This window comes from Buteo buteo, chromosome 28, assembly GCF_964188355.1.
Source record: "Buteo buteo chromosome 28, bButBut1.hap1.1, whole genome shotgun sequence".
Classification (NCBI taxonomy): Eukaryota; Metazoa; Chordata; class Aves; order Accipitriformes; family Accipitridae; genus Buteo; species Buteo buteo.
In genome coordinates, this window is record NC_134198.1 from 10773768 (window position 1) to 10800799 (window position 27032).

Below are 27032 nucleotides of genomic sequence, written 5' to 3' on the forward strand. Positions count from 1 at the left end.
ATATGTATATATATCATATATGCATATATATATATATATATACACCCATATAAAATACTTATTTTGCAGTAGGAGTTGATGCATTTTGTGGCATGTGACAGTCCTCTTGGTGAAACTAAATGCACATCACACTTTGTCTTCTCAGCTGTTGCATGCTGCCTAGTTTTCAGTTTGGCACTGTCTAGGTATGCAGCCACAGATGGAAAGTCTGTATGTGTGACATGCTTTTCACCTGCCATGAAATGCTGAACCCCCTCCATCATTTTGTATAAACAATTTGCAATTCATTTAGTTCTCACACAAGGTATTCTAAAATAACTAAGTAAAATGTTTACTATTAACAGTACTGGATTTAAAAGCAATGAGAAAGGAAGCCACTTTTAGAAGCTTTTACATGCTATAATTTCCAGATCTGTAACCTACAGCACAGGATGAGGGATTAAAGTTATGTATGAGCTTCTGCATTTGAATCTCTGATATGACTTTTATGTATTGACATCTGGAACAAAAAGGATTAGATGTATGATTTAATCCTATTAAAGACAATTGTCATTTCCCTTTTCCACACTGTGTTAAATGCACAGAAGCTTCATCCAAGAGCATACAACTATCTAACAGCGATTACATGACACGGAAGGGATGTGGACTTGAGACACATGATATAAACAGCTCTGCAGCACATCAGTAGACTATTTCAATTGTAAGGCCATGTTTCACTTTTCGGTCCATGACCTTTTGTATGTCTTACAGAGTAAGGAGTATTTTAAGGATGTCTTCTGGCTCTCAAAGAATCACCTTTGATGCTACAGAGCTTTACAGATATCTTATAAAAATATCCTGGCATCTGTTTTCCTATTATTCTTTTATGCAAAGTATTACAAATATTAATAGTAAAGAAGAATATACTGAAAGATACTGTAAGTAAAGACCAGATACAATTGCTTGCCTTTCTCTATCAACTATAAAAGGAGCTTAGAATACTATTTTAGAATAAATTCTTAATTTTTAGATGATTAAACTTAGGTGAGGTGCATCACATCTTGCAATGTGCCTTTAGAGAGCCTCTGCAACTCTTCGTGTTCTTCCCTGGGGCTGCTTCTTTACTAACACTGAGTAACACTTCACATTGCTAACAGTCTTCATTATAACCTTGTAGTGCCATCAAATAAGCATATGTCATCCCAAGAATTACCTTTTGCTTACTTACCTCATCGAATTGTTAATATTTGTACACGTCAAATACGTAAAGATTCCTTGGACAACAATTCAGTATTTCATGCACAATACACAGTACTAAATATTATTAGGATTTCCTATTGCCGCTAGTAATAAAAGCTGATCTTTACAGTTGATATTGGATATTAGTAAACCTCTTTTTTTTTTTTTGTCATATGTGTTTTCCTGAATAATAAAGTAAGGTAATCTTTTCTGTTAGATACAGATGTATCATTCACAGGAGGCAGCAGCGCATGGACAAAAGTGTTTAATTCTTACAATTTACACCCAAATTCTATTTGAGACTCTACATGTTTAGCCTACTTTGATCACTGTGGGAGATGTAAGTAAGCATATAAGATTACAAATTAATCTTACTTACACGGTAGGAGAAAGATTTTATGTCAAGGAGTAAGAGTTACAGAAGTATAATCAGAACCCTTATTAGCTTATTACATGTATTACTCATACTGTAAAACATGAAATACTCTGCCAGTACAAAATTAGAGGTAAACAGTGTCCAAGACACAAGTAAGCTTACACATAACCATTCTGAAACTAATGCAGATGTTCTGGATGGCCCTCCAGGGTCAAAATACATGTTCAGGAGTGTAACATTAATCATGTATGCAATTACTGGGAGGATCAAAGCCTAAACAACTGTTAGCTTTCCCTATTATAGACTTAACTGATCAGCATAATATAAAGCTGCAAGGTAAGCATGTACATTTTGCTTCAAATAACTATGGATTTTCCAATTGGCTACCATACCCTGCAGGTTCCTTTCCAAAGACAACACTCACTGGGGCCACTTTCATGTCTACACATGGGTCCTTACATGAGGAATCATGAATTTTAAAATCAGGCCTTGGTCCTTCATTAAGAATTCTGTACTGCATATCCCTGTGCCCACAGAAAACCCCGCTGAAGCTCATGGTACTTACAGGGACAGCAAATTTTGCTACAAATTTGCAGTAGCTGTCACTACAGACTCGAACCCAAATAGAGGATATAAATTTAAATTTTCACTTTACCAGAGAAATCTGTATCACAGACTAAATTAATTAATGAGTTTTGAAAAGTTCACAGTAAATAGTAAATCTGTGGTTTATGACCTTTTTTCCACAAACAGTCCATTCCCTGAAAAAACAGCCTTTGGGTTGAAATAACTTTTAATAGTTTTGGCTGAAAGGTGAAATCTGAAAGTCTGTTTTTTGACATTTTCTAGGTAAGAAAAATCTCCTTTGAATCTCCATTGCTTTGAAATGACGTTTTGCTTTGTTAAATGGCAAAATTAGGGAAAACATAAAAAATGATGTAAAAAACCCAAATGAAGTGTTTCTAACAAAATTTTATGAATAATTTGATTTTTTTTCATTCTTTTCCTTCAGTGACATAATCAATGAATTTTAGCTCTGGGTCAACATACAACAGTGTTTTGGTTTTTTTTTAATTTTTCTGTTCAGGCAGTGAACTGGAATAAAAAAAGAAATAAAACCAATTACTTGCAGTTCCACTACCAGCCATAAATTCTTGTATTTGAAAAGCCACCAGCTTGTCAACTACATATCGAATACAAAACAAAACAAAGAAAACCAGAAAGTAATAGCACTAATCTATCTATCTTTACAGTTTTACCATGAAAAATGTACTTGGCTACAGAAAACTTTTTTAGATCAAGCTTAAAATGACACCAACATGTCCATTTCTTACTTTTCTACAAGAGTGTATGCATGTACAACTTTTTCCTTACATCATTTCTAATTTATTTAGAGTCATGATATTTACATTCTACCAAATCAAATAGCAAAATATCTAATATTCAAACATAACATTGGATTTTGTAATTTCCTGAAAGGTTGAGTGCATTTAACCAGATACTGTATTTGAGCATTCCATGTGTAATGAAACATAGTAGGAGATTATGAATTCAGAATAAAGGCAGGCGCACTTATGATCTGACATTGTATCTTTAAACAAAACAAAAAAAAGAAACCTGAATTCTTTATTGCCCTTTGTTGCTGCTAGTCAAGAAAAAAGGAGAATATTTAGAATAGAAAAAGTGCTTCTTTCATAGTAAGAAGATTTCTTCAATAATACGAATGATAGTAACCATTAGTTGTACCTTTGAAATAACCATTTTTCATGATACACCAACAAAAGTGAAGGTATTAAAATTCTTCTCCCGGTTACACAAGTTTAAATCCTACTAAATCTGTTTGCTTCTGTGGCTTTAATCAGAAGTGCAACACTGTAAACTGGAGTGAATGTGGCTTGCAATAGTAAAATCACTCTTTGCTGAATTTTCCTGCTTAATATTGCATGCAGAATATGGAGTCTGATCATTGTGAAGTGTTTCATATCAGGCAAATTAATTCTAGGAAATTTGCTATAATTAAGTTATACAATCATTTTTACTGGTTTTTTTTCTGTAAGTATAATTTTGGGTTGGTTTTATTGTACTTTAAATGTTAAAATGCTAGATATTTTACTCCTTGTTTAGCTTTTTTTAATACTGTACATATCTTTTAGTTAAAAAGAGAATTATCTTGTCAGGTATTAAACCAATTTAATGACTGAAACATTAACATATATAATTTATAAAGTGCATCACGGATCAATACATCTTGATGCTGACTAAGAAAAGCCATTTACACATAGGCAGTTGCATTCTGAGCTGTAATTTTACCCATGTGGCAGCATAAGGAAAAATAGATACATAATTGATACAGGACATCTTCCTGATGGTGCTAAAGTTAATAGGAATGACAAACAAGGGCTTAAATTGAATAATTATGACCCACTCTGGTATCTGCTTGGGTGGTAAATAAGAACTTATTCTTGTGAGGTGCTAAACATTCTTAGAAGTCATTAATTTCATTAGGAGCAGGAGGCGTGCAGCACTTCGCAGGAGGTGCTCACCATCACCTCAAAATTAGGTTCTTAACGCCCGGCAATGAGAGTTCAAATGGTTACCGTATTTAAAGACAGCTCATTCACTCTCTGGTCTTCAAGGTCTGAATGCACTTAAGCATTTATGAAATGTCACTGAAAATATGGCACTTTAAAAAGTATGAAAAGTTGCCCAATGGCCCCAACCACAAAATGATATGGCAGGAAGAAATAGGAAGAAATAATTGAAGCGTTTCCCTTTAATATTTACATAGAATAGAAATGGCTTAGGAAAATGTGGGTTTTTTTTAAACTGCTGTTCTCCCAATACTATAAGTTACTGGGATCAGGGATAGGTTTTATCTTGGAGATACTGAGCTCTATCCCCATCCAAACTTTCTGAAACTCACTGAAGTCTTTCTTTGTTATTCTGTTATTTGTTATTAAGTGACATGCAGTGATAATAGAATGCAACAAGACTATACAAAACAAGAACTGCATAGATTATTGTCAAGGCAATACTAACAAGATAAGACTATTTAGTTGGTATACACTGGAAAATAGGGGGGGCGGGAAGATTATTACCTTGTTTGTAACCTCCTTTTCTGTGACCTTTTTTGCACTCACCTGGAGCTGCTCCCTGCAGCCAGGCAAATCCCCAATATGTAAGTTGCATCAAGTAACAGGTTCCCATAGGTATGTTTTTTACTAATGTTTAAGCATGTTACAGAATTGTCATGCAACAGTTCACTTCCACACCAGCTCTTAATGGGCGTTTTGCAGGCTATGCCCAAGCTCAAAGGGATGGGCTGTGGCAACGTCACAAAAATTACCAGGACCTTTAAAAGTTACAGGGCTTTGTTTCCTCCAAATAACTACTCTCATCTTGTTAGTATCATTGTGATAACGAACAACCTATACTGTGCTTGTTTTTTATGATAACGTTCTCTTAAACCCTCACTGCATTAGACCTGCACATACACACACAAGTCTGTTACGGAATTTTTTCTTGAGGTCCCCACAAGCTACAAAGCGTTTAAGCTGACATGGACAAGGGTCTAAGCAGGGGATATGCCACTAAAGGGCGATTGTTCAAGAACAGCTGCTGATCTACATGTACCTCTGGCTAGAAGCTGCAAGTTTTGTTTACGTTAGCAGCTGTGGAAAAGCTGCAGAAGGATTCCCACTTCTCAATTGTAATTCTTTGTTGTAGTTCAGGGCCATGGCAAGCAGGCAAGAGCAACCTTTGTGCTATTCCTTGTAACCGCCTGATGTAACCAGAGTTTCACCTACGGGGAGACAAATGTGGAAGTCCACAATAAAGAGACGGGAAAAGAGTGTGTCCAGATCTCTCTTTTCTACAGTAAGCGGGCTAGGAATTCTCAGAATTAACATATCAAAATAAGGAGAGATGGCAATTTGTAGCCTGGTTTTCTAGGTAACTGAGTAAATTTCCAAAATTGAGTGAATGCAATCATGTCCCATGTCAGTCTGTCTGTCAAACTCACAGGAATTCTTGAACATCATTTTAGAGTGGTAAAGAGCCTAAAGATAAGCAGTTTTTATAATTTTATGAGAACTGGCAAGTGGATGGAGAAGAAACACCCTATTATTATTTGTTGTGAAAGAGGCTAATGAGATCACCTTTTCTTAGACATCAAGAGACAGGAGGGAAACCAGACATCATTAGTTTTGCTGCACACAGTACTACTCTTTTTTTTTAAAGCTTTCCATGTTATATTATCTTCTGTCCTAATTGCTATAACTGGGGGATGAATTAGAAGAGTACGGTATGGGGTTTGGAGGGATTGATGTCCCAACTAGACAACATTTCCATTCAGTATAACAGATAAAATTAGATGACCAAACTCATTGTGAATTGTATGACTGGTTTGCAGAGGCTGATGAGAGCAGAGCAGAAGCCACAAACAGACTTTGACCCATGACAGAACTCTCATTGATTCTGGGACCTTGAGCTACACAAGTGGTTTCAAGTTGTTTCTTCTAACAGAGCTGTATTTACAGAAATGTCCCTACTGCCCAGTGTTTCGCCCTTCTGCTTTCTATTGCTTTAACGTGAATTAAATTGAACAGATTTTTTTTTTTTTTAAATTCACATGGTGTATGTCAAATACCTAGGCTGTAATTGCTGCAGTCTTGAGGCTGGTTTATGTTATATCATATAGCAGTTCTTTCAAGAGGCTGAGCAATGCTACACACACAACCGGAAGGAAACTCAAGATCTGACATTGTGATGATTTTGTTCCTTATTATCTTGCTGTAATTCAAATTAGATATTTTCTTGCTATTTGATTTATGGACAATCATACTACAGCAAAATAATGTTTTTAATCGGTAAACAAAGCTACAGCCTTCTTACGAAGCAAGTATGATTTCACTGTAACATACGTCTCTTAACTTGGACAGCAATAATTTTGTGCAAGCTGTCAGATTGTCTTACCAGCATAACTTATAACTGAATAACCTGCGCTGAAAACTGCCCTTGCGGTGAAGCATTGTTTATCAAGCAATAAAATATTTGCTTAACTTTGTGATGAAGCTAAATAATGAATAAGTCTAACATATCTCTGTGACGTATTTCTTTTGGAAGCACGTAGAGCATAATGACCAGTAAATTTAGGACAGTTTTCAACTGTAACTTCTTGATTTTATGACTGCTAACTTCTTGATTTTGTGACAGCTAGGTCCAGATAACATCCACTAATACCATGACATCAAGTCTAATTAACCTGTTTCTCAGGACTTGTTAACTTTCCACTCTTCTACCCTCATTTATGTGCCAGGGGAATAAAACTGGGTTTAGATGTTATGAAAAAAATGCTAGCTTTTCGGATTTTTATTTTTTTCAGCTTGTTTTCTTAAATTAATTTCATGCAACAGTCACAGGTAATGTTTCGCTTTTGTAGACAAGACTCCAAGACTTTTTATTTCATCCTTTCTTTGTATTGGAAGCTTGGACTCAACATTCACCACAGTAATGCCACCAGGAACGCCACAAAAATTTTATTTCCTCCCTAAGCTGGAGAAGGGGCTTGCTATAAAGGACTGCTTTCTCATTGCTGTTTATGCAATTAGAAAGCAATCATTAACATGAAAGAAGGTTTCTATTTCCTGTTCTGAACCATGGTACTGGGGCTATTAGCAATTTACTGGCATAGAAAGTGCCCCTACAGGCAGCTCTCCAGATATTCCCAGGTTTGAAGCATTACCAGCTCCATGCCAGTCTGCCTGACCTCAGGCTTCTTTCTTCCTTTGCTAAGAGCTGGCTGGACTAAGAAAGTAATTTGTGATGCAAGATAATAACTTTATTCAATCTACTAACTTCTGAAAAATGTTCTATATTCATTTGTGCCAGTGAATGACACATCGTTTCTATTAACTATATTTTTGCACATATTCATCTCTTTCATATAAGATTCTTATAAAGCCACTGAGACTCAAAATGGTGGAAGCTTTGCTGGAACAGAAACCAGTTATTAAACACGGGTAGGATACAATTGCAGTCACTCTCAGTCGGAGCTGTACTACCCCTCTTTGGGTATCCTCCACGTAAGGTACCAAATAGCAGAGCCAACCTAGTAACAAAGCAGTTTAGAAAGGATTCGCAGTATAAGAGAGATGGGACTAATTAGGCAAGGAGCCATTGATCATTGTGAGGCTTTTGCAAGAACAGAGGAAGGTGGCTGACTTCCAAACCCTCCATTTCCTGGAATACAAAGAAAAAGGAGTATATCTAAAATGGTAAAGTTTGGATGCTGATTGAAAGATTGCCATGCTGCGAGTATGTTATAGGGTAAAAATGAAGGGGGGAAAAAAAAGTGAAGTCAAAAACTGTGAAGTAAAAAAAAAATATATTTGCTAATTTTTTTGTTTTGGCTGATAAACCATTTTACCGTACAATCTGTTGTCTATGATGCAAACAGCTCCTGGAGTGTGGAACACAGAGAAAGGTCTTTGAGCAAAACATATATAAAGAAACCTAAAAAAAAAAAATCTAAAGAGCATGACATTTTAATTTATCTATAACTCTGAAAACATTGTCAAGACAGAGGTAAGAAAAATCAGAATGGAAACTCCTGAAAAAGTGTTAGTTTTACCAAGTTTGCTTTGCTTGTCCACTTTTCCCACAAATTTACCACAATCTCAAAATTGTTAGCAATATTGCCCATCTTAAAGTGGAAGCAAATATAAAGGACATTAACTTTTTCTTGCTTTATTCGGCCAACATTAGGCATCTATTCTATCAGGTATCACCCCAATGGAACAAAGATTTCATAATTCCACTGAGCAAAGACTTTATAATTTCACTGATCAGATGACTTTTTCCAAGTATAAGTAGAGAGACAAGGATGGTAGGGCTATGGCTGGCCTGGAGTAAGGAGCTTCAAACCTTAAGAGAAGGGGGAGAAATTTTATTCTGTGACATTCTTCATATTCTTTGAATCTGGAAGCTAGTGAAATATAAACAAACTTATTTTTTACCTTGGCCTTTGCCTATGGACAACTTAAAGAAGAAAAGTAACCTGATTTGAAAATGGAAATGCTCAAGCTTTCCAAGCTTGTGCAAATTTATTGCGTTCTCCAAGACTTCATAACCACCCTACCAGAGTCTGTCTCATATATGGTTACACTGGTTACACAGATTGCCCATGTCCCTTTCAGTGGTACTCCCTGTGAATCAGTTCTTGTTCAGGAGATCTTACAGCTCTCTTTGACAATCATTTCCAGGCAAGTTCCTTTCCCGCTAAGACTGAGATTCTCATCTGACTCACCCTTTTCACTGCTGTAAGGCTGGAGAACTTACTTCATAATTTCAGTTTAATGTGCAAAGTAGGATTCAACGCTCTAACTAAAATGACCTGGACTCGTTACTTCAGTTTTGATCCACTTCAGTCCTTCAGTTTAGCCAAGCTTTCTTCTGAATTAAGAAGAAACATATGAAGGAATGGTCATGACTGAATCATAGACTGTTAATTGTGCTGAAATTGTCTGCCTGCTGCAATGTGGTCTTTATGTGGATTGGTCTTCAAGAACCAGATTAGATAAAATAACTTAAATCATGTCTGATACATATTTTACCCAATGGCTCAAGCAAACGATGAGACTCATATGTTAGAAAATCAGTGCACAGAAACCGGGCAAATAGAAGTACCAAACTCTACGTACTTAAAAGAGCTAACTAGTTGAAGTGGCATGTTGTCATGCACTGATGCAGAGATTTGTCAGAACTAAGTACTTTAGTAGCACCTCACACTTAGTATGAGGAGACACTGTTTCGTATCCATGATGCTGCACATTCTAAGAGGGTTTCTTACTGTTTTTTGTCTTTTATTAAGTGCTTGTGGAGTGAAAGGTGAGTATCTGATGATACTGAAGATTCTGCATGTGATTAGAAATGTGGCTACAGCGACACAGAGTAAGACTGACAAGAGGCATCCTTGTCAAAGAAGACTTTCCAAAGTGCTGCAGCACAACCAGGAGTATGAACTCTAGTGGCTAATTAGTTTCCTGCATTAATTCACTCTTAGTTTTTCTTTTGAAGGATGTGACCTTAAAGACACTTGAAGTCCAGGGTAGTTTTCCCATTGACTTAGCAGAGTGGCTCAGGCTGTCACTCTCAGGATCATCCTGCCAAATTTAAAGAATCTAAGACTCCTAACTTAAGGACCACAGTCATCCCAGCCTTCCTTTTACAGTCAGCGGACACTTGCCTACGTACACTGAGATTGTAGGTAGGATGGATTGCTCTCTGGAGTTGTTCCTCTCGCTGTTGACTATAGGAAGTCAGGGTGAGCAGGCTCTTAATTAGGTAGCACAGGTGCCTAAAGCTAAATTGGTTGAAATTGGGTCTCATCATATAGACAAAACAACTATTCCTTTGAAGATGCTATATGAGCCAAAACATGAATCCAAAATGAGAAATACGTATTTATCTAAAGTAAAGTTCAAGAGTTTTTATTTAACATTTCATTGATGGGTAAAATATCATTAATTTGAAGAGGAATTCCCAGAGCTTGATATGACTAATACATAGTTTAATAGAACTAATCTTTTATATAATATCCTGTAGATCAAGAAAAACATATATAATTACTAAATCAGTATTTGTTGGTTTAGAGCAGATAAAGTACAAATATTTGAGATTCAGTCAGCCCCTTCTTTGGAAGAATGTGAGGTTTTCTTGAGATGATTCCAAGTACTGACTTAACGTCACTTTAAGAAAAACAGAAACCACAGGGCTGATAGCTCTGCCTTCCTCTTCCATCCACTAAATCTGTAATAAATGCATAAAAATCTTTTCCACAGAATTAAGGGTCTTTTTTTAGGTTAATGATGGCTATACTAACTCTCAGGTTGGCTTCAGAATTTAAAAGAAGTGGTGCATATTGTGCACTTCCCCCACAGTGTATCTTAATCCTTGACCAGCGAGAGGTCATTTTTTAACGTCCAGAGCAATCCATTTCTCCATATAAAAGGAAGGACGACAAGCACTTGCACTGCAGCGTGACCTGAGCCCATTTTAGCAAACTCCCAGAAAGATGTCTTTTTGTCTTTGGAAAATTATGCCCGTATCAAAAGCCTCCCACCTATTCTGTCTGGACCATAGTACAAAAAGCAGTTAGATTTAGACAAGACAAATCTATGAAGGCAAGGAAACTGCAGACTACGACTATATATATTTGTGTCGATTGCATGTTTGAGCAAAGCATTATTTTTTTTTATTTGCATTATATAATCAAACATTTTCCTCCATGAGACACATTCTTAATCTCGTGAGCCAGTTCTTCAGCGGGGCTGTGATCAGCACTCTAGAAATCCTTAAACCAGCCTTCTACTTAGAAGGCCTCAGGAATGTTGCCTCCATTGAAAAGAAACCCTCAAAACAAAACACCAAAACCCCAGACCTCTTTTGCTCAGACTGAGAAGCACTGAGACCTTCCAACAAGCAATACATGAGGTAGAAGAGGCAGATCAGTGGAATATTCTGCTAGTAATAACCAGAGTGGTTTTTGGACGACACTTTTGTTATCTTGAAGAAGAATAAGTAATTTTGGTTCCTATAAGTTTAAAAAAAAAAAAAAAAGCCCTTTGCATTGTTTGACTGAATAGTAGATAAATATATGTTTTGGTTTTTTTATTGAAGCTGTTCTTACTAATCCAGAAGGGGGAAAATAGCATATATTCAGAAACCAGTTATCTCTGCATGATTTTATGCATTTGGTATTGAGTGTACAAACATATTAGTATAAGAATGCAGGAACTGTGAAATTATCTTCTAGAGTAAAGAGGAAGGAAGGGAAAAAGTCAGATGTATAGCTGAATGTTGAGGATAAGGCTTACAAGGTGGCTTTAAATATTTGTAGTGTTCCTTTCTCAAGCAAAGACCACTGGCTTAGTACTAGAGGAATTAGGAAGAGGGGATGTACATGTACATTCAGTCTGTAAAGAAAATTCTTGGTATCAAACATTCTAAATACTTCTAAAAATATTAAAGAAAAAATTAAATGCATTAATATAAACTTATGCATCATAGCTATTATCTTCCTTAATCCTTAGAGAGTTCTTCGTGCCTCATGACTTCGGAAAGAATTAAGAAACAGCTCATATTAGAGTCCATTGTGCATTCCCTTTAGTACCATCTTCTTCTTTTCCTACAATTACTAGGATTTATTTTCTTTGCTTGAAAATAGGATTTTTGTCTCATTTGAGTCCCTGCTACTTAATTCCTACTTGAAGTCATAATCCTCCCTGTCACATCACACCAATTTCTTGGAAGCTAATTCTGATGTCACAGGCAGGATTTTGACTTCAGAAGAACTGATTACTTAGGTACACTTGATGTACCAGAATTTAGTCTTTCTGAAATGTACAAAGGAAGGAATACTGCAGCCAGACAATGTCAAGGCACTAAACTCAAGGCACAAGCTGTCAAAGTTTGAGCTCCTGGTTGTCACTTCTCAGTAGTATATTAATGGACTTTCTGTTAGAATAAGAAGGCAATAGAGATACTCTTTGTCTGTTCTTTCCAAGATACTGCTTCTGAAAGCTGCCTCTCTGATACACAGAGGCTGTCCACAAAAACTGAAGGTGAGGTGATCATTTTTCCAAATAGTCAATGGCCTCAGAAAAGACTCTGAACCCGGACTGGTGTCAAATCTCTGATTTAAACCAGACACAATGTTCTAATGCTACCTGATTCCCACTTGTCCAAATGTATTGGGTTTGTTTGGGTTTTTTTCCCACTTCCTGATGAAATGTGTAAGTCTCTGAAACAACTTTTAAGATTGCAACAAGAATCCAAGCGATTCTTTAACGGAACCCATTCTCATCTCTATAGGGGTGGGAAAACCTTTGTTGCAAGTGAAAAATTCTATTCTGGAAAAACTGCAAAGAAAAAAGCAACTGAAAGCAGTGTTTTCTGTAAAGCTAGGCATGTTAAAAAATAAGAGCAGGTATTGATTACAAAAAGAATCTACAGCTGAAAGTGAAACCTCTTGTGATTATTCGTCAGGAAAGGAAGTCCTGTATTACTGTCTCAGTGCTGAGCTGACAGGATCATAAATTGGGCTTTATTAATTGCTACAGGACTGTCTTTTTGTAGCACCAATAAACCCCCTAATCTTTCATACAGGAGAGGAGTAGCCACGTCACTGAAAGCTCCATACCTACAGCTGACCAACTCATTTCAACTTAATGGGTTAATTTACAGGATGTAATGTACTGCACATTTGAGCTAGAAGAAAGACCAAAACAACAAACCGCCAAGCAACTTCAGTAAAACTACAGAAGGTCTCCTTTATTTTACGTGACACTTTATTTCACATGATTCGATAGACGTGATCGATCATCGTCACAAGTTGTCCAAACATTTTCAAGCCTTTTCTCTCCATGCTTTCGAGTACTTCTTAGAGGAACAGCTCAGAGACTACACTACTGGCAGTGTTCCTCTTTTTCCACGGGCACTTAAACAGAAGCTAATAGGTATTGAGGTCGAGCGTATTACTAAAGCGCAGAAAAGAGTTACCTCCGAAGCTTCGGTATAGATTTGGTTTATTTTTTGTTTCGGGTTTCTTCGGCAGATGCCTAAAACAGGTTATCGGGGCGGGAGGTTTGGGCAGAGGATCTTCCAGCGCGAAGCAACCCGTTCGCTCTGCGATTCCTCTGGCAGCCTCCTACCAGTCACCCGGCGAGAGGGAGGAGGACCGCCCGGGACCTCCACGCCAGCTGCGTGAAGAAGACCCCGAGCGGTTTCGGAATCGGAATTAAAAAGCCCGGAGAGTTCCTGGCGTTGACGGGAGCTGCCGGAGGAACGACGTGCCCGTTAGTTTTCCCCCGCGGATGCCGGCGGTGCCGTGAGCTCGGCTGGCGGCGGCGGGGGCGCTGGTGCGGCCCGGCGGGCGAGCGGCGGGGCCGGGGCGGGGGGGAACCGGGGGGAGAACCGGGGAGGGGGGGGAAGCGGGGAGGGAGGGGGGGTCCGCCCGGCCCCGCCGCGGCAGCCCGGCGGGGAGCTGGCTGCCCGTCATCCACGCGCCATCTAGCGACGGGAAAAAGGGGGGGGGGGCGGCTTTGCACGGGAGCGGAAAGGAGAGGAGGAGGAAACGGCTCCCCGAGCCGTCCCGGCTCTCGCCTTTCCCGCAGCTGCTGGTAAGAGCCGTTTGGAATATTGCAGCCAGAACTCCGGAGTGGCTCGGGGCGGGTCGTGAGGAGCATCGCCGCACTTCGCTCCCAGGCACCTCGTGTCCCCCCCACCCCCCTTCTTTCAGTAAATCGCTCCCCTTCCCTTGAAAGGGGAGCTAGCTAGCGCTCCCGAGCACCCCCCCCCCACCACCACCACCCCGCTACCTCGCCCAAGCCCTCTCCGCCGCCCCATCCCTCCCCGAAACACCGCTAACTCCGGAGGCGCTGCCGGCGGAGGGGTTGGACCGCGCCATCCCGGCCCCGCAGAGACACGCACACGCACACACGGGCCCTCCCCGCCTGCCCTGCCGCCGCCGGAGGCCCCTTTGTTCCGCCGGCGGAGCGATGCCCTCCTCGCCCCCCCCCCGCTCCGCCGCCGCCGCCCGCCCCTGCGCCCCTAAGCCCGCGGGCGGCGGCGGCGCGGCAGGGCGGCAATGGCCCGCCCGCCGCGGGGGAGGCAGCGGGAAGCGCCCCCCCCCCCCCCCCGCCACCCCCCGGTCGCCCCCGGCCGCGCCAGGGCCTCGCCGCCGCCCGCAGCCCCGCGGCAGGGGCAGGGGCAGCGGCCGCAGTCGCAGCCTCGCCTGCCGGCAGCCCCGCGCCGCAGGATCCGCGCCCCGCAAGGACGTGCTCCGCCGAGTTGCCAGGCGCGATTACGTTGGGTTTTTTTTTTTTTTTTCCTTTGGTTTTTTTTTTTTTTTTTTTTTTTCTTCCCCCCACCCACCCCTTGAACTTGTTGCTGGGCGCTCGGCGGTGGCGGAGGGGGGTGGGGGTGGGGGAAAGCCTTATTATCGATGTCCCTTTGGATGCGATCAAGCTTTCTCAGGAGCAACTACTTCCCCGCCGTTCCCGGCGGGGCGCGGAGATCTAGCGGCAGAACCCGTATTTCCAAAAGTCTCTATGCAACTGAGCGCTCTCGCCAGACTTTCACAGGTAGGTGCCGCAGGCTGGGCACGTCCGGAGGGATGCGAGAGCGGAGCCGCGGGGAAGGGGCGAGAGGAAGGAGGCGGGAGGCGGGGAGGGGGGGGGGGGGACACACACGGACGGGGACGGGGACGAGCCACCGCCGCCCGCCGAGCCGCCACGGACCCCCGCCGCCCCCCGCCCGGCCCGGCCTCCCCCGCCGCCGGGGAGCCCTTGCCCCGCTGCCGCTCCCCCGGCTCGGCCCGCCGCCTCCCGACGACGCCCCGTGCCTCCCACCTTCCGCGGCTGCCTCCGAAGCCCCCCCCCCCCCGCTCCTACCCCCGCCGCGGCCAGCGCCGGCTCCGCTCCCCTCGCTCCGGATCGGCCCCCTCGCTCCGCGCCCCCGACGCCCCGTCCCGGGGTCGCTCCCCTCCGCCCGCTCCCCTTCCCCGAGGCGCTCCCGGCGCCCCTTCCCCCCCCGCGCCCCCCTGCCCTTCAACGCGTTTCCTACGCGGAAAAACTTGCCTTAAAGTTTAATGCTGCCGCCCGGAGCTCCTCCCCCTGCCCCGCCGGCTCCCCCCGGCCCTCAGCCGGGGTCAGGAGGAGTCCCCGGGCCGGCGATCAAGGTCAGGGAGCGGATTCGTCCCGCTGCCGCTCCGGGGCTGCGGCTGGGGAGCTGGGGACCGGCCCGGCCGGCCCATCCCCTCCGCCCCAGCACGGCGAACCGGCGGCGGCGCCGGGCGGCCCCGCTGCAGCCCGCCCGGGGAGGGCTCCGCTGGCGGCCGCGGCCCCGCTCCGGCAGCGGGCGGAGAGCGGAGCGGAGCGGAGCAGGAGGAGGAGGAAGAGGAGGAGGAGGAGGAGGAGGAGGAGGAGGAGGGGCGGGGGGAGCGGCTGCATCGCGCGTGGAAGAAAATCCCCTTCCAGGTGGCTGCATCGCGGCAGCGGAGCTACCAGCCGGCTCCGGGGGTTCGTGCTTTGTGGACCGTTGCTTCCATCCAGGGGCCTCGCACGGACCTTGTCGCCAAAGGATCTGGCTGCTAGAGTAGCTGCTTTGAATACGGTGATTTCCAAGTGCCCTGATTTATTGCCCTGACTGGCTAACCAGACCCTGGAAAGGATATTCTGGCATGAAAAAGGGGCGGAAACAGAAAGGAAGCAGAAAGATTTTCGGTTAATACTGAAAAATCACAACAATGTTCAGAAATTCCATTGCCTCGAAAATGTGTGAGCATTTGTATTTTTCTTTTCCCTTTCTGTTTTAGTGGCTGGACCAGAACCATCTCTAGATTGACTCCCTTAGCTGTAGTAGGCGTTCGGGACCATGGCAGCAGGAGTAGCGGCTTGGTTACCCTTTGCCAGGGCAGCGGCTATAGGATGGATGCCAGTGGCCACAGGTCCCATGCCAGCTGCTCCGCGGCAGGAGAGGAAGCGAAGCCAGGACTCTCTGATTGTGCTGAATGTGAGTGGCATCCAGTTCCAGACGTGGCTGGACACCTTAGAGCGCTACCCCGACACTCTATTGGGCAGTTCGGAGCGGGACTTCTTCTACCACCCTGAGACGCAGCAGTACTTTTTTGATCGGGACCCTGACATTTTCCGCCACATTCTCAACTTCTACCGAACCGGGAAGCTTCATTATCCCCGCCAGGAGTGCATCTCGGCTTATGACGAGGAGCTGGCCTTCTTTGGCATCATCCCTGAGATCATTGGCGACTGCTGTTACGAGGAGTACAAGGATCGCCGGCGTGAGAATGCCGAGCGCCTGCAGGATGATGCCGACCAGGATCATGCGGCTGAGAGCTCCCTGCCCTCAATGACGGCTCGGCAGAGGATGTGGCGGGCCTTTGAAAACCCACACACCAGTACACTGGCTCTGGTCTTCTACTATGTCACTGGTTTCTTCATCGCCGTCTCTGTTATTGCCAACGTGGTGGAGACAGTGCCCTGCGGGGTAAGCCCGGGTCGCATCAAAGAGCTGCCCTGCGGAGAGCGGTACGCTGTGGCTTTCTTTTGTCTGGATACTGCCTGTGTCATGATCTTCACCGTTGAATATCTCCTACGTCTGCTGGCGGCCCCTAGTCGCTACAAATTCGTGCGCAGTGTCATGAGTATCATTGATGTGGTCGCCATCATGCCCTATTACATTGGCCTGGTGATGACAGATAATGAGGATGTCAGTGGGGCTTTTGTGACATTACGAGTCTTTCGTGTCTTCAGGATCTTTAAGTTTTCCCGCCACTCACAGGGGCTGCGCATCCTGGGCTATACGCTGAAAAGTTGTGCCTCGGAGTTAGGCTTCCTCCTCTTCTCGCTCACGATGGCCATCATCATCTTTGCCACTGTCATGTACTATGCAGAGAAAGGTTCATCAGCCAGCAAGTTCACCAGCATCCCTGCAGCCTTCTGGTACACCATTGTCACCATGACAACACTGGGGTAAGTGCAGCTGGTGTTTGGTTACAGCCAACGTTTCAACAAGTGCATTGGCACGAGTGGAAAATACGCAATTTAAAAAAAATGCTGATAGAAAAAAATGCGAGGGTAAGTTTTTGTTACTGAACTTTATGAATACCACTAGCCACTTCTTTCTAAATGTTTTACACATGCAAGTGAGTTAAAAGGGTTGCTGAAGTTAAAATAACCCAAACCCCAAACCTGCAGATAAACTGAAAAAGCAAACAACAAAACAAAACAAATCCTGAAACTGTTTAGGTTCTTTGCAGTTTTCTCTGGCTTTTTACTTGGTTTGGGATAGTGAAATTGGAATATTTTACGAGTATCTGTGAGTTATCAGTGGATTTTTAATAGGGTAATGTGGTTGCTGACAGGACTTGTTACAGTGTTGCTAAAGTAGTGATAATTACAAGGAGAACCCAATGAGAGCTTTTAATTTGATCATGCATAAAAGTATGTGGATCTGCCATTTTGTCTGAAGTGATGTATTGATGTCGACTTGGGTACTGAGTTCCGTGTTACAAAGCGATTTGTTTTCATGAAAATAAAATAGATATAGATACCTTAATCGTCACTACAGTTATTCCCGGTGTTACTTAAGACACGGCGTAAATTTCATTTGATATCCATGGACCTGTAACTTGTAAATGACAAGTGTGAAGCTACACTGACCGGTGACACAGCCTGGGAAATGATCTGAGGAAGTGTGAGACAGATGACAGATCAAGCATATGTCTTAAAACATAATTCTAATGGCAACATAAAATCTTCCAGAGAATTAGGAGTTAAAAAATGCCAATGCTGACATTAGACTCTAATACAGTTTAGTGGGAAGATGGGAAATAATATTATTTTGTAAAGTCTCCGATACCAGAGTCATAGTGTATCAGCTGATTCTGTGCACCAAGTTGTAAAATGCACTTGTCCGTAATTATAACAGGGATTTAGCAGGCTGACTAATTTGAGAAGACAATTTTTTGCCCCGGTCTTGATTTTGAGCTGCAGAGTGTCATCTATGAAACTGAAAATTCCTTAGAAACTGTCTAGTTATTTAATAATTACAGATGTGAAAAGAAAAACTTTTCACTGTCAAGAAGACAAAGCCCATCATCTTATTAGTCATTTTGCCACATGTTGTTGGGACTGTTGAGATTTATGAAACATGTATAACTTTTAAATTTAACAAAATGAAAGCGCATTATTAAGCTATTGCAAAAAAGTTGATTTATTATGTGCAATTGTAATTTAGCTGGGAAATGCACATACAAAATATTGAAAAAGATAAAGGGACTGTCTTACGCCACCATTTTTTATACAGGGCTTTTATCTTCAGCGTGATATAACAAATGAAGATAAATATAGTGCATTGTAAATATTTCATACTACTTGTAAGGGCAAGTTATGCTAAAAAGGAGTGACAAGAGCTTTGGGGATTTTAATCTGCTTTTTAGGTTCCTGGCTTTTTTTTGGTTTTCATTTTCTTCTGGTAGTGACAAACCAAAGGGACAAGTTAACAGAAGGAACAAGTTATACCTGCTAACTAGTTCCATAGTCCTGTATTTTCTGATGCTGATACTTTTTGCCACATATTTTTAATTACAACTGTGATGATTTCAACAAAGTAGGTCTTAAGAATTTACCAATATTTAGAATGTATAATCTCATTATAAAAGAGCAGGAGCTGGTCTGTGGTTTTTTGTAACGAGAGTGGTTGTGGGTAAGTTGTCGCCGTTCCGGCCAGTGTGGGCAGTACTTGTCCATGGTACTGAACAGAATTTTGTCTGCAGTTTTATGGCCAGTTTGCAATTGATTATGATGCGGGTATGGTATCTCTTTGGTGTTGATATGATTCTTTTGTTTCTTTCACAAAACCAGTGAATATTACTCTATAGCTCCAGGTTTTGAGGTACTGTTCTGAGTAAAATCTTCAAAAGTCCTGATGAGCTTTGAACATAATTAAAAATCTCTTTGGATAGAGCCTAAGAACCTATTTTCAAGTACACAGCTGTACAATCTGTGGGTCCTGAGGGGAGGGAAAAGGGTTAAAAAGAATACACTCATGCTTGACTCCTTTTTCGAGGTAGTTTGCACAGAGAAAGTTTTGAGCAGGTTGTACAGAGATCCAAAGTTTCACCCTCAGAAGTTCAGATGTGTTATAAGTTCAGATATGACAGACATCACAAATTTCTGGGAAATCATTAATCAGTGCATTAGCTAGATGATGTCCTTTTAATAACATCATGATAACCATATAAAGATTATGTTTAAATGTTAAATATATATGAATAATTTAAATAGAATTAACATTACAAAAGCTTTGCATTCTTTTTATAGTTGAATAATTACACAAAAAGAGGCAAATTACAAGGAAAAGTAGCAAGGGCCACTGAAAGCTGATTGTAATTAGTACTGCTACCTTTGCTCTGTGCTAAAGCTTCTTGTCCCTTTACTAATACAGAACTCCCATTCATTTTTAATTTTAGTTTTAGCTGAACTAGGGCTATATAAATGGACTTTATATGAACAACTTTTTTCTTTTAGCAACAAAGCTAGATTAAATCTTTATGTTTTAAATGACAGTAGCACACAGCAGGTTATGTGATATATTACAAAAATACATGAAACCTAATACCGAATAATAGATTAACCTAAAGTTGAGGGTTTGAGTCTTGGTGTCATTCTCATATTTTACTAGATAGCAAGGGTATTGAGTAAGTGACCTTTGCAATTTGGGGAGTTATTATCTTGGAAGCAGAGCTATATTTCTCAGTTCTGCATGATTGCTGAGCAATTAAAGTGTCTTTAAAAAACATAGATTACATTTTCCTCTGCAGAGTGCCAGTGACTTCAAATATTACTACATTTTAGCCTCCAAGGATATCCCAGCTATTAATTGTTCTTGACTGCTCAACTCAAGTAGTACATAGTTGTACAGAGAGGTGTTATATGAAAGAAATGAAAGAAAGGGAAGAAAGGAGGAAAGAAAGAGAGAGAATCAGAAAGAGATAAAGGCTGAAAAAGAGAGAGGGGGGAGAGAGAGAAAGATTATTCTAGAATAACAGCATAGACTCTGCCAGAAAGTGAGCTGTCTGATTTAATATTTCAAATTAGTGTTTTATCAGTATCAATTGTAGCAAAAGCAAAAGTAAAGTAGGGAAAAGGGACAAGAAGGGGCAAAAGAATAAAATTGAAAGGGGTCACAAAGCAGTTTGTGGAGATTCAAGATAACAACAAAAAACATAGAAGTTACAGGCATAACGGTCAAGAAACAGGGTACTATATAACCTGGCAGAGAAAAAAAACTCAGGGCTATTGAATTGGGACTGGCAGACTTCCGTGGGGGCTTGTGAACACCTGCACCTATAATGACACAGTTATGTCACTTTCTGCTGTCACCTTATAACATGATAATCTAATAACTTTCCTTCTGCCCTGTCAGTAGCCAGCAAATGAGCTGGAATAACTGGTAAGGTTTTGATGGTGTAAGGGTAATGTTTGTTCCCAAATCAGGCAGAGCTATAGTGTAGCTTATGTTTTATAAAGATGCTATACTTTAAATAAGGAACACAGTGCTCTTCTGTGACTAGTTCTAAAGCAATCTCACTGCTATATTAAACTTCTATATTTATAGGCTTTACATTGGGTAGCTTTGTCAAGTCATACAATACTTTTGTAGATGAGCGGAATGCTTTATGAAGGGAAGCTTAAACACAAAACTATTCATCTGTTTGTTTTGACTGTAATAACTAGAGGTGTGTCTTCCAGAAAATACAAAGCAACTATTCATTATTTGTTGATATAGCCCATAATATATGAGGAATCCCATCTAAGATATACGAAATTCCCTGAAGACTTTATAATCAAACAGGTGACTGGATGTGACAATGGAAAGCCTCAAACAGTGAACAGGGGAATAGGGCGATGGATTTCATTTTCCTGCACATTCTGTTCTCTCCCATCTTCACTCTTTTTCTTTTCTTATGGTATCCCTATGGGTATATTCCATCTATTTGTTTTCTTCACTTTTCTTTCAAACTACTGCTTTCCACAGTCTTCCTCTTTGGGGATTTGTCTCCTGGCTTGGCACCTTTCCTCCCTTGTTAAGACAAGCTTAACGTTCATATTAAGACTCTTCTGGCTTTATTTTTTCTGTTTCTTTGTTCCAGATTCCTCATTCATCTTTCACCACTAGATCAAATCTTTCATTCATCATCATTGTCGTTCATTTGACCTGAACTTTCCTCATAACAGGGTTTTTTTCTGACCTTTGTTTGATAGATTTTTTCCTTATGAGCATCATAAAATTTCCACAGCATCACTTTTTTCCCAAATGCCACACACATTATTTTGTTTTCCTTTTCTAACCATTGTGAGTGCCTTTAGTTTCTTATGGTCTCTGCGTGCTAATTTGAAAACATCTGTCTCTTCAGAACTTGTATTAAAAAAATTGAGTTCCATAAAATCTGACAAGAGACCACAAAATTAGAAATCTTTGTTTTGTGAACAATTTCATTAAAAGTTTGGATGAGTATTACAAAGGTAAAGATTTGCAAAGTTGGAATATTTCTGTATCTCGTACCTACATATTGGCACATTCATTCATTCATTTTGTGTTTGGTGTTTTCAACCCTGTTTCAAATAGCTTTTTTTTTTTTTTTTGTATTCTTGTATATAACCTAGTGGATTTTGTATTTTACAAATGTGTTTGATGTCTCAATCTATTTTCTCTTCACAGCAGAGACGCTTAGCCTGAATAGTTAGAATACTGTACAACAGAGGAGGGACAAAGTGTAGTGTAATCACCTTCAAAGCACATTACTAGATATTCAAAAAGGGCTCCAGGGAGAATTTGAAATACTGAAAAGTAAGGGTCATTTTGATGGCAGTGAAAAAAATTATTTGTTCTCTAATAAAAAGATTACTCAAACTGTATTGGGCTGTTGTTGGCTTGACAGGGAACAGGAGTCATTATATTCTTATTTAGTTGCACTGGGGACCAGCTTTCCTGTTCAAAAAAATCCTGAAGATCTCTTAGAGGAACAGGAGTTAGCTTACTTCACTCATTTTTCTTGAGCATGAATTTGCTTACTTCAGTTATGAAGACCATGAAGGTGATGCTTAACAAAAAGATCTTTCTGCTCAGAATCTAATTTATTTGCTCCTTTGGTGGAAACAGATGGAATTTTTTTTCCTTGTTATTGTGAGTCAAGAATAAGAACAATGAGATTGGTGTGGGCCAGGATGTAGCAAAGAAATATGCTGACTCAGGATAGCAGAACAAATCGACTCAGACAGTAATTATGACTGATGCCTGATCTATTAATTATGGCCTATCATTCAACTAATCCTCAGTGAATATTGTGTTTTTAGTAAAATCCTTAAGTGATTGAACCCAAGAAGTTCAAACCGAGTGATGACAATCTGTACTTGACTCACATCATTGTGCCTCTGTCTAAGAAGAAAAATTTGCAATATAAAGGCCATATAAATCTATGAGTACAGTATTAGAAATAGTGCTACTGTGAAAAGAAAAAAATCTGGAAATGGAAACTGTATTTCAGAACATGGGAACTTATAAATACCGCAGAAATAAAATGATTATCCAAAATAAGTCGAGAACATCTTGCAAATTCAGGGTGACAATTAACTTCTCAGACATTTGAAAGAAGTCTAATGAACTACTCCTATTAGTTGATTTTTACGCCATTATAGCTCACTGGCAGCAGTTCATAATTTGGGTAAGATGATGGGAGGAGAATCTGGTTCAGCAGGGGTTAAGTGGATAGGTTGTTCAAAAGAGGGAATATAAATTAGAAATACAGAAACAAAGTTTAGATTCAGCCTTATCAGGTTTCATCAGTTACCTGACAACAGAGCTGACAGAGTGATGGAAAAGATTCTGTATATTTCTGTACCTGTCATTTATTGGGCAATAGATGGGAGCACAGATTTTTGTGCAAGGCATAGTCTTTAAAACATTTTTTTTCTGCATTACTCATGCAGTGGAGGAAAGGTTTTTAAATTCATAGACAGTGCTTTGAAATGTTAGCATTGATGATACCTTTCCTGGAACAATAATAGTTACCATGCTTGGACTTTGACCCCTATCACAATTAGTAGCCTAAATTCTACCATTATTTCTTAAGTGTTTTTTGCTGAAGCATGTGATTTTGATCTTCCTGTGTCTATGGTAATATTTTATAATCCCGTTAAGTAAAAAAGCTGTGGGTTTTATTTTGACAAGAAAAAAAATCCATTTTCACCGAAGTACACAAAGAAATTTGCATTATTTCCACAGCATAGACTTAAATAAATGTGAATTGAGATGAAATACAAAATAGTGCTTTTGACTAGAGCACATGATGTGCAACAGGTGTAAGTGTTCTGTAGAAAAATACTGGATACAAATATTTACTCTGGTATCTGGTGTATGAAGGCTCAGATTTAAACGTGAGCACATATGAAGATCATGTGACCAACACATCAGTCCTAGAGTATTTTCGCTTCATTAAAAAATAAAATAATAATCCAACAAGAGTCAGCTCTGTTATAATTCAAATGAGACTGCACTCTTTTTCTCACACCGGTGTAGACACACCTTGTGCATTATTAGAAGGCATATCTTAATGTACCCAGTGAGAAGTACAGAGTTCCTACTACCATCAGTTCAGATTCTAGCAGTTAAGTGCATTTACAAAAGCTAACAAAACATTAAAAGACTGCTATCTGTATAAATATTAAAGCTACAAAGGTATTATTCATCTAAACAATCGTGTTATTTGTGTATTTAGAAAAACAGTTTCCTTTCTTACATGGCACTGTGCAGCTTCGTTCCCTACTTGTCTGCAGGTCTCCATCCTGAAGGTGAAAGCGTTTGAAGCCACTGTGTAAAGGTACTTAATTAGGGCTTGATCCCGCACTGTTAGAGAAAATAGGAGGTTGCCTAAAAACCTACAAAAATGTTATTAAGATGAACAAAGTCAAAATTTGCATATTTAAAGTATTCAGGAGCAGTATTTTGCATTTCGTCCCCAGTTTCTCAGTTTCATCCGTGTTACTGGTTTCTTTGATCTGGTTGGCTTAAGGGTGAAGTCTTACAGACACAGAGGTCTCCTGGGTTTATTAGTTTATAGGAGCCAAACACTGCGAGGAAGATTTTTAAAGGCGTTTAGGTATCTGGAGATGCAGATAGGCACCCAGCTTGAATTCTCAGAAGAGGCTTAGGTGCTTAGAAACACAAAGGGGAACAGTTGAAAGCAAGCAAGCTGGGAAACTAGGTGCCTAGTCACCTTAGAAAACACAGTCTTCTGTGCACAAGAATAACTGCTAGGGTGAGTGGAGTACTGGACTGAGACTCTGGGCATGTCCTACCCCTATCAAAACTAAATGGATCTTACAAGGGTCCAGGTCTTGTTAAAATACAATATGCCCTACATTCACGTAGCACTGTAGAAGGAGATAGAGCGTTTTCTGTATGGTGTTCTTAGGAAAGAGGAATAAGTAATTCAAGGGGAAAAAAAGGGTAGTATGACTGAAAGAGTAATGTAAGGCATCCAAGGGAAAGTACACTTTTTGATCCTAATATTCTGTCTCTGTGTTTTTCAAATCAGCAGTTCAGCATGAAAAGATATGTAAGAAATGTGAGTTATGACATGCAGATATTGTTAAATTAATGAAAATGTTTTTAGAAACTGGTTGCAAAATTACAAAACAGTGTCAGGTAGGAGATTCCATTTTTTCAAAGAAACATCCAACCTGAGGATTTATGGGTTTCAGTATGTCTCATATTTAGCTTATATACAGTAAATTTATTAAAACTCTGATGTGTGTTAAGAAAAGGTAAACCATAAGTCTCAATTTTGACCACAGCAAATCCATCCCCTTTTCTGATGTGATGGCAAATATTTTTCCTTTGTCTCTAGTTGATTTTTTTATGGATATTGTTCGTAGACTTAAGTGGGAGGTTTGAGAAGTACTTTGCCTGCATTTGCTGTTTCTTTTTTGCAGCAATATGAGCTATGTAAGCATGGCCTATAGCTCTGCTAGTTGATTTTTACCTTAATCTGTGTTCCTAAATGAAACATCTTTAAAACATTTCTCTTATTTTTCCTGATTCTTTGTAGAAAAAGTTATTTTCTTGAGGTAAGCATCTTGTATCGCAGTTCTTTCTCTTTGAGGAGACATTGCGATTTGTGAGTTAACTCTTAATCAGATGGTGTCTAGCTCAGCTTTGTACTAACTAACACTTGCACTAAAGCTTCAGATCAAAAATTAACACATGAAGCAGACCTCCCAATATTAAGAACACTTGTATAATTTTTTCAAAATATGATGTAATATAACATAGTATGAACATTAAAACAAAAATGTTATAAAATCTCTATCTGCATAAATAAATTTGGCTGTTCAATTACTGAAGACTCAGTTCCCTTAGATAAAACTTCTTTTGGTATAACAGACGATATAAACTTCTAGGAATTTATTTAATTAATCTGAGTACTTTGGTAAATTAAAATAAAGTAAGTATATTCCACTACAGTTTTAAATCACCTTGGATAAAAAACTAACTGTGAAACTCTATAAAGGTACTTGTAATGATCTAATTTTATGATAACACATTAACATGCTTTGATTAATTATTGTTTTGGAAAAAAAGATACTTTGAGGCCAAACCCCAACTTTCTTCAAATATGTATCCAGAGACATGGGTTTTTTTGCATTGTACTGGCAGATTCTCAAAATATTTTGGCTGATACACCGGGAACAGTCTTTCAAGTTATCACTTGCAAGCTTGGCCATCCAGGCATTCCTTGTAAATGGCTGAGAGTCAGACTGTGGGGTTGTGAAGGACATAATTTAACATTGTGTAATAGCTCACAGTCTGAAAGTGTCTGCTGCATCCTAACTCATTGCTTCTTTCAGTATGATGAACCAAAAGCGTTTTCTGTATCAGAGCATATGTAACATGAGTGGGATCCTTAACTTTTCATTGTTGTTACTGTTCATCTCCCCCTTTTTTTTACAACTCAAAAGAGGAGTTTTATTACTGTGTTAGTGGCCTTACTTTCAGTTTCTGCAACTTTCCTCTCTCCCACTTGCAGGCAGTTAACAATTCCCTGAGCATCCTTATCAGCTATGGACAGCAACTACTGCACTGTGCAGGGTTGCTTAGGAACAAAATTGATGCTCTTTGACATGGTGGATTATAGCTGCAACATGCTGGTCCCCAAACTCTCCTGCTTCCCACAGAGGAATGAAAAGCAGGGAGGCCGAAGATACTTTGACTGTGAAGAGGGTATATACTTTTTTGTTTCAGGGTATCTAATCACTTAATTGTTGGTAAATAGCAGGTTAAGAATTGTGGCCTTTCTATTGAAAGCACAGCAGTATCAAAAAGTCTTTAGTAACAACTCTTTTTAATAGCAACTTTGTAATTTAAATACCATGGTATCTTTTGTCACTTATGGAATTGAGAATTTTTAGCTTTTCTAAGCTTTTTGGCAGGCTTTGGTTATTGATGCATTTGTTTACATCATTTGATCAAATCCATGTTGAGACATGGATATCAAGGACTAGGGATAGGCAGAACTAGACATACAGTATACACACCTACTCTCATACACCTAACGAGAGCTAGGTAAGTTATAGGTGCGGCTATTTCTTGTGTTTATTCGATATGTATTTATAGAAAATGAAACTTTGAATATTTGCATTGTAAACTCTACAGTGATTGAGACTTTAGGTAGTATTCACCTTTTTGGCACCTGAATGGAAAACTTCAAAGAGTACAAATTGAAGCTTCCCCACAGACAGATAGTTTAGAGTAAATCTATCTGCAGACTGGCTTAATGATTTGACAAGCTCAGTATTAG

General features: G+C 40.3%; 1 protein-coding gene and 1 long non-coding RNA gene across 5 annotated transcripts in view; one reads left to right on the forward strand and one right to left on the reverse strand.

Moving 5' to 3' along the window:
- LOC142045490 (uncharacterized) overlaps nt 1-15534 on the reverse strand; it is a 31706-nt gene extending 16172 nt beyond the window's left edge. For all 4 annotated transcript variants that reach the window (XR_012654618.1, XR_012654619.1, XR_012654620.1 and 1 more), the window contains exon 1: nt 15232-15534. This is a non-coding gene — a long non-coding RNA (uncharacterized LOC142045490). The remainder of the gene's footprint in view (nt 1-15231) is intronic.
- Nucleotides 15535-15988: 454 nt separating this feature from the next.
- Nucleotides 15989-27032, forward strand: part of KCND2 (potassium voltage-gated channel subfamily D member 2) — a 274510-nt gene continuing 263466 nt past the window's right edge. The window contains exon 1 of the mRNA XM_075059060.1: nt 15989-17142. Within this exon, the coding sequence (XP_074915161.1) occupies nt 16028-17142 (1115 nt within the window). The 5' untranslated portion in view covers nt 15989-16027. The remainder of the gene's footprint in view (nt 17143-27032) is intronic.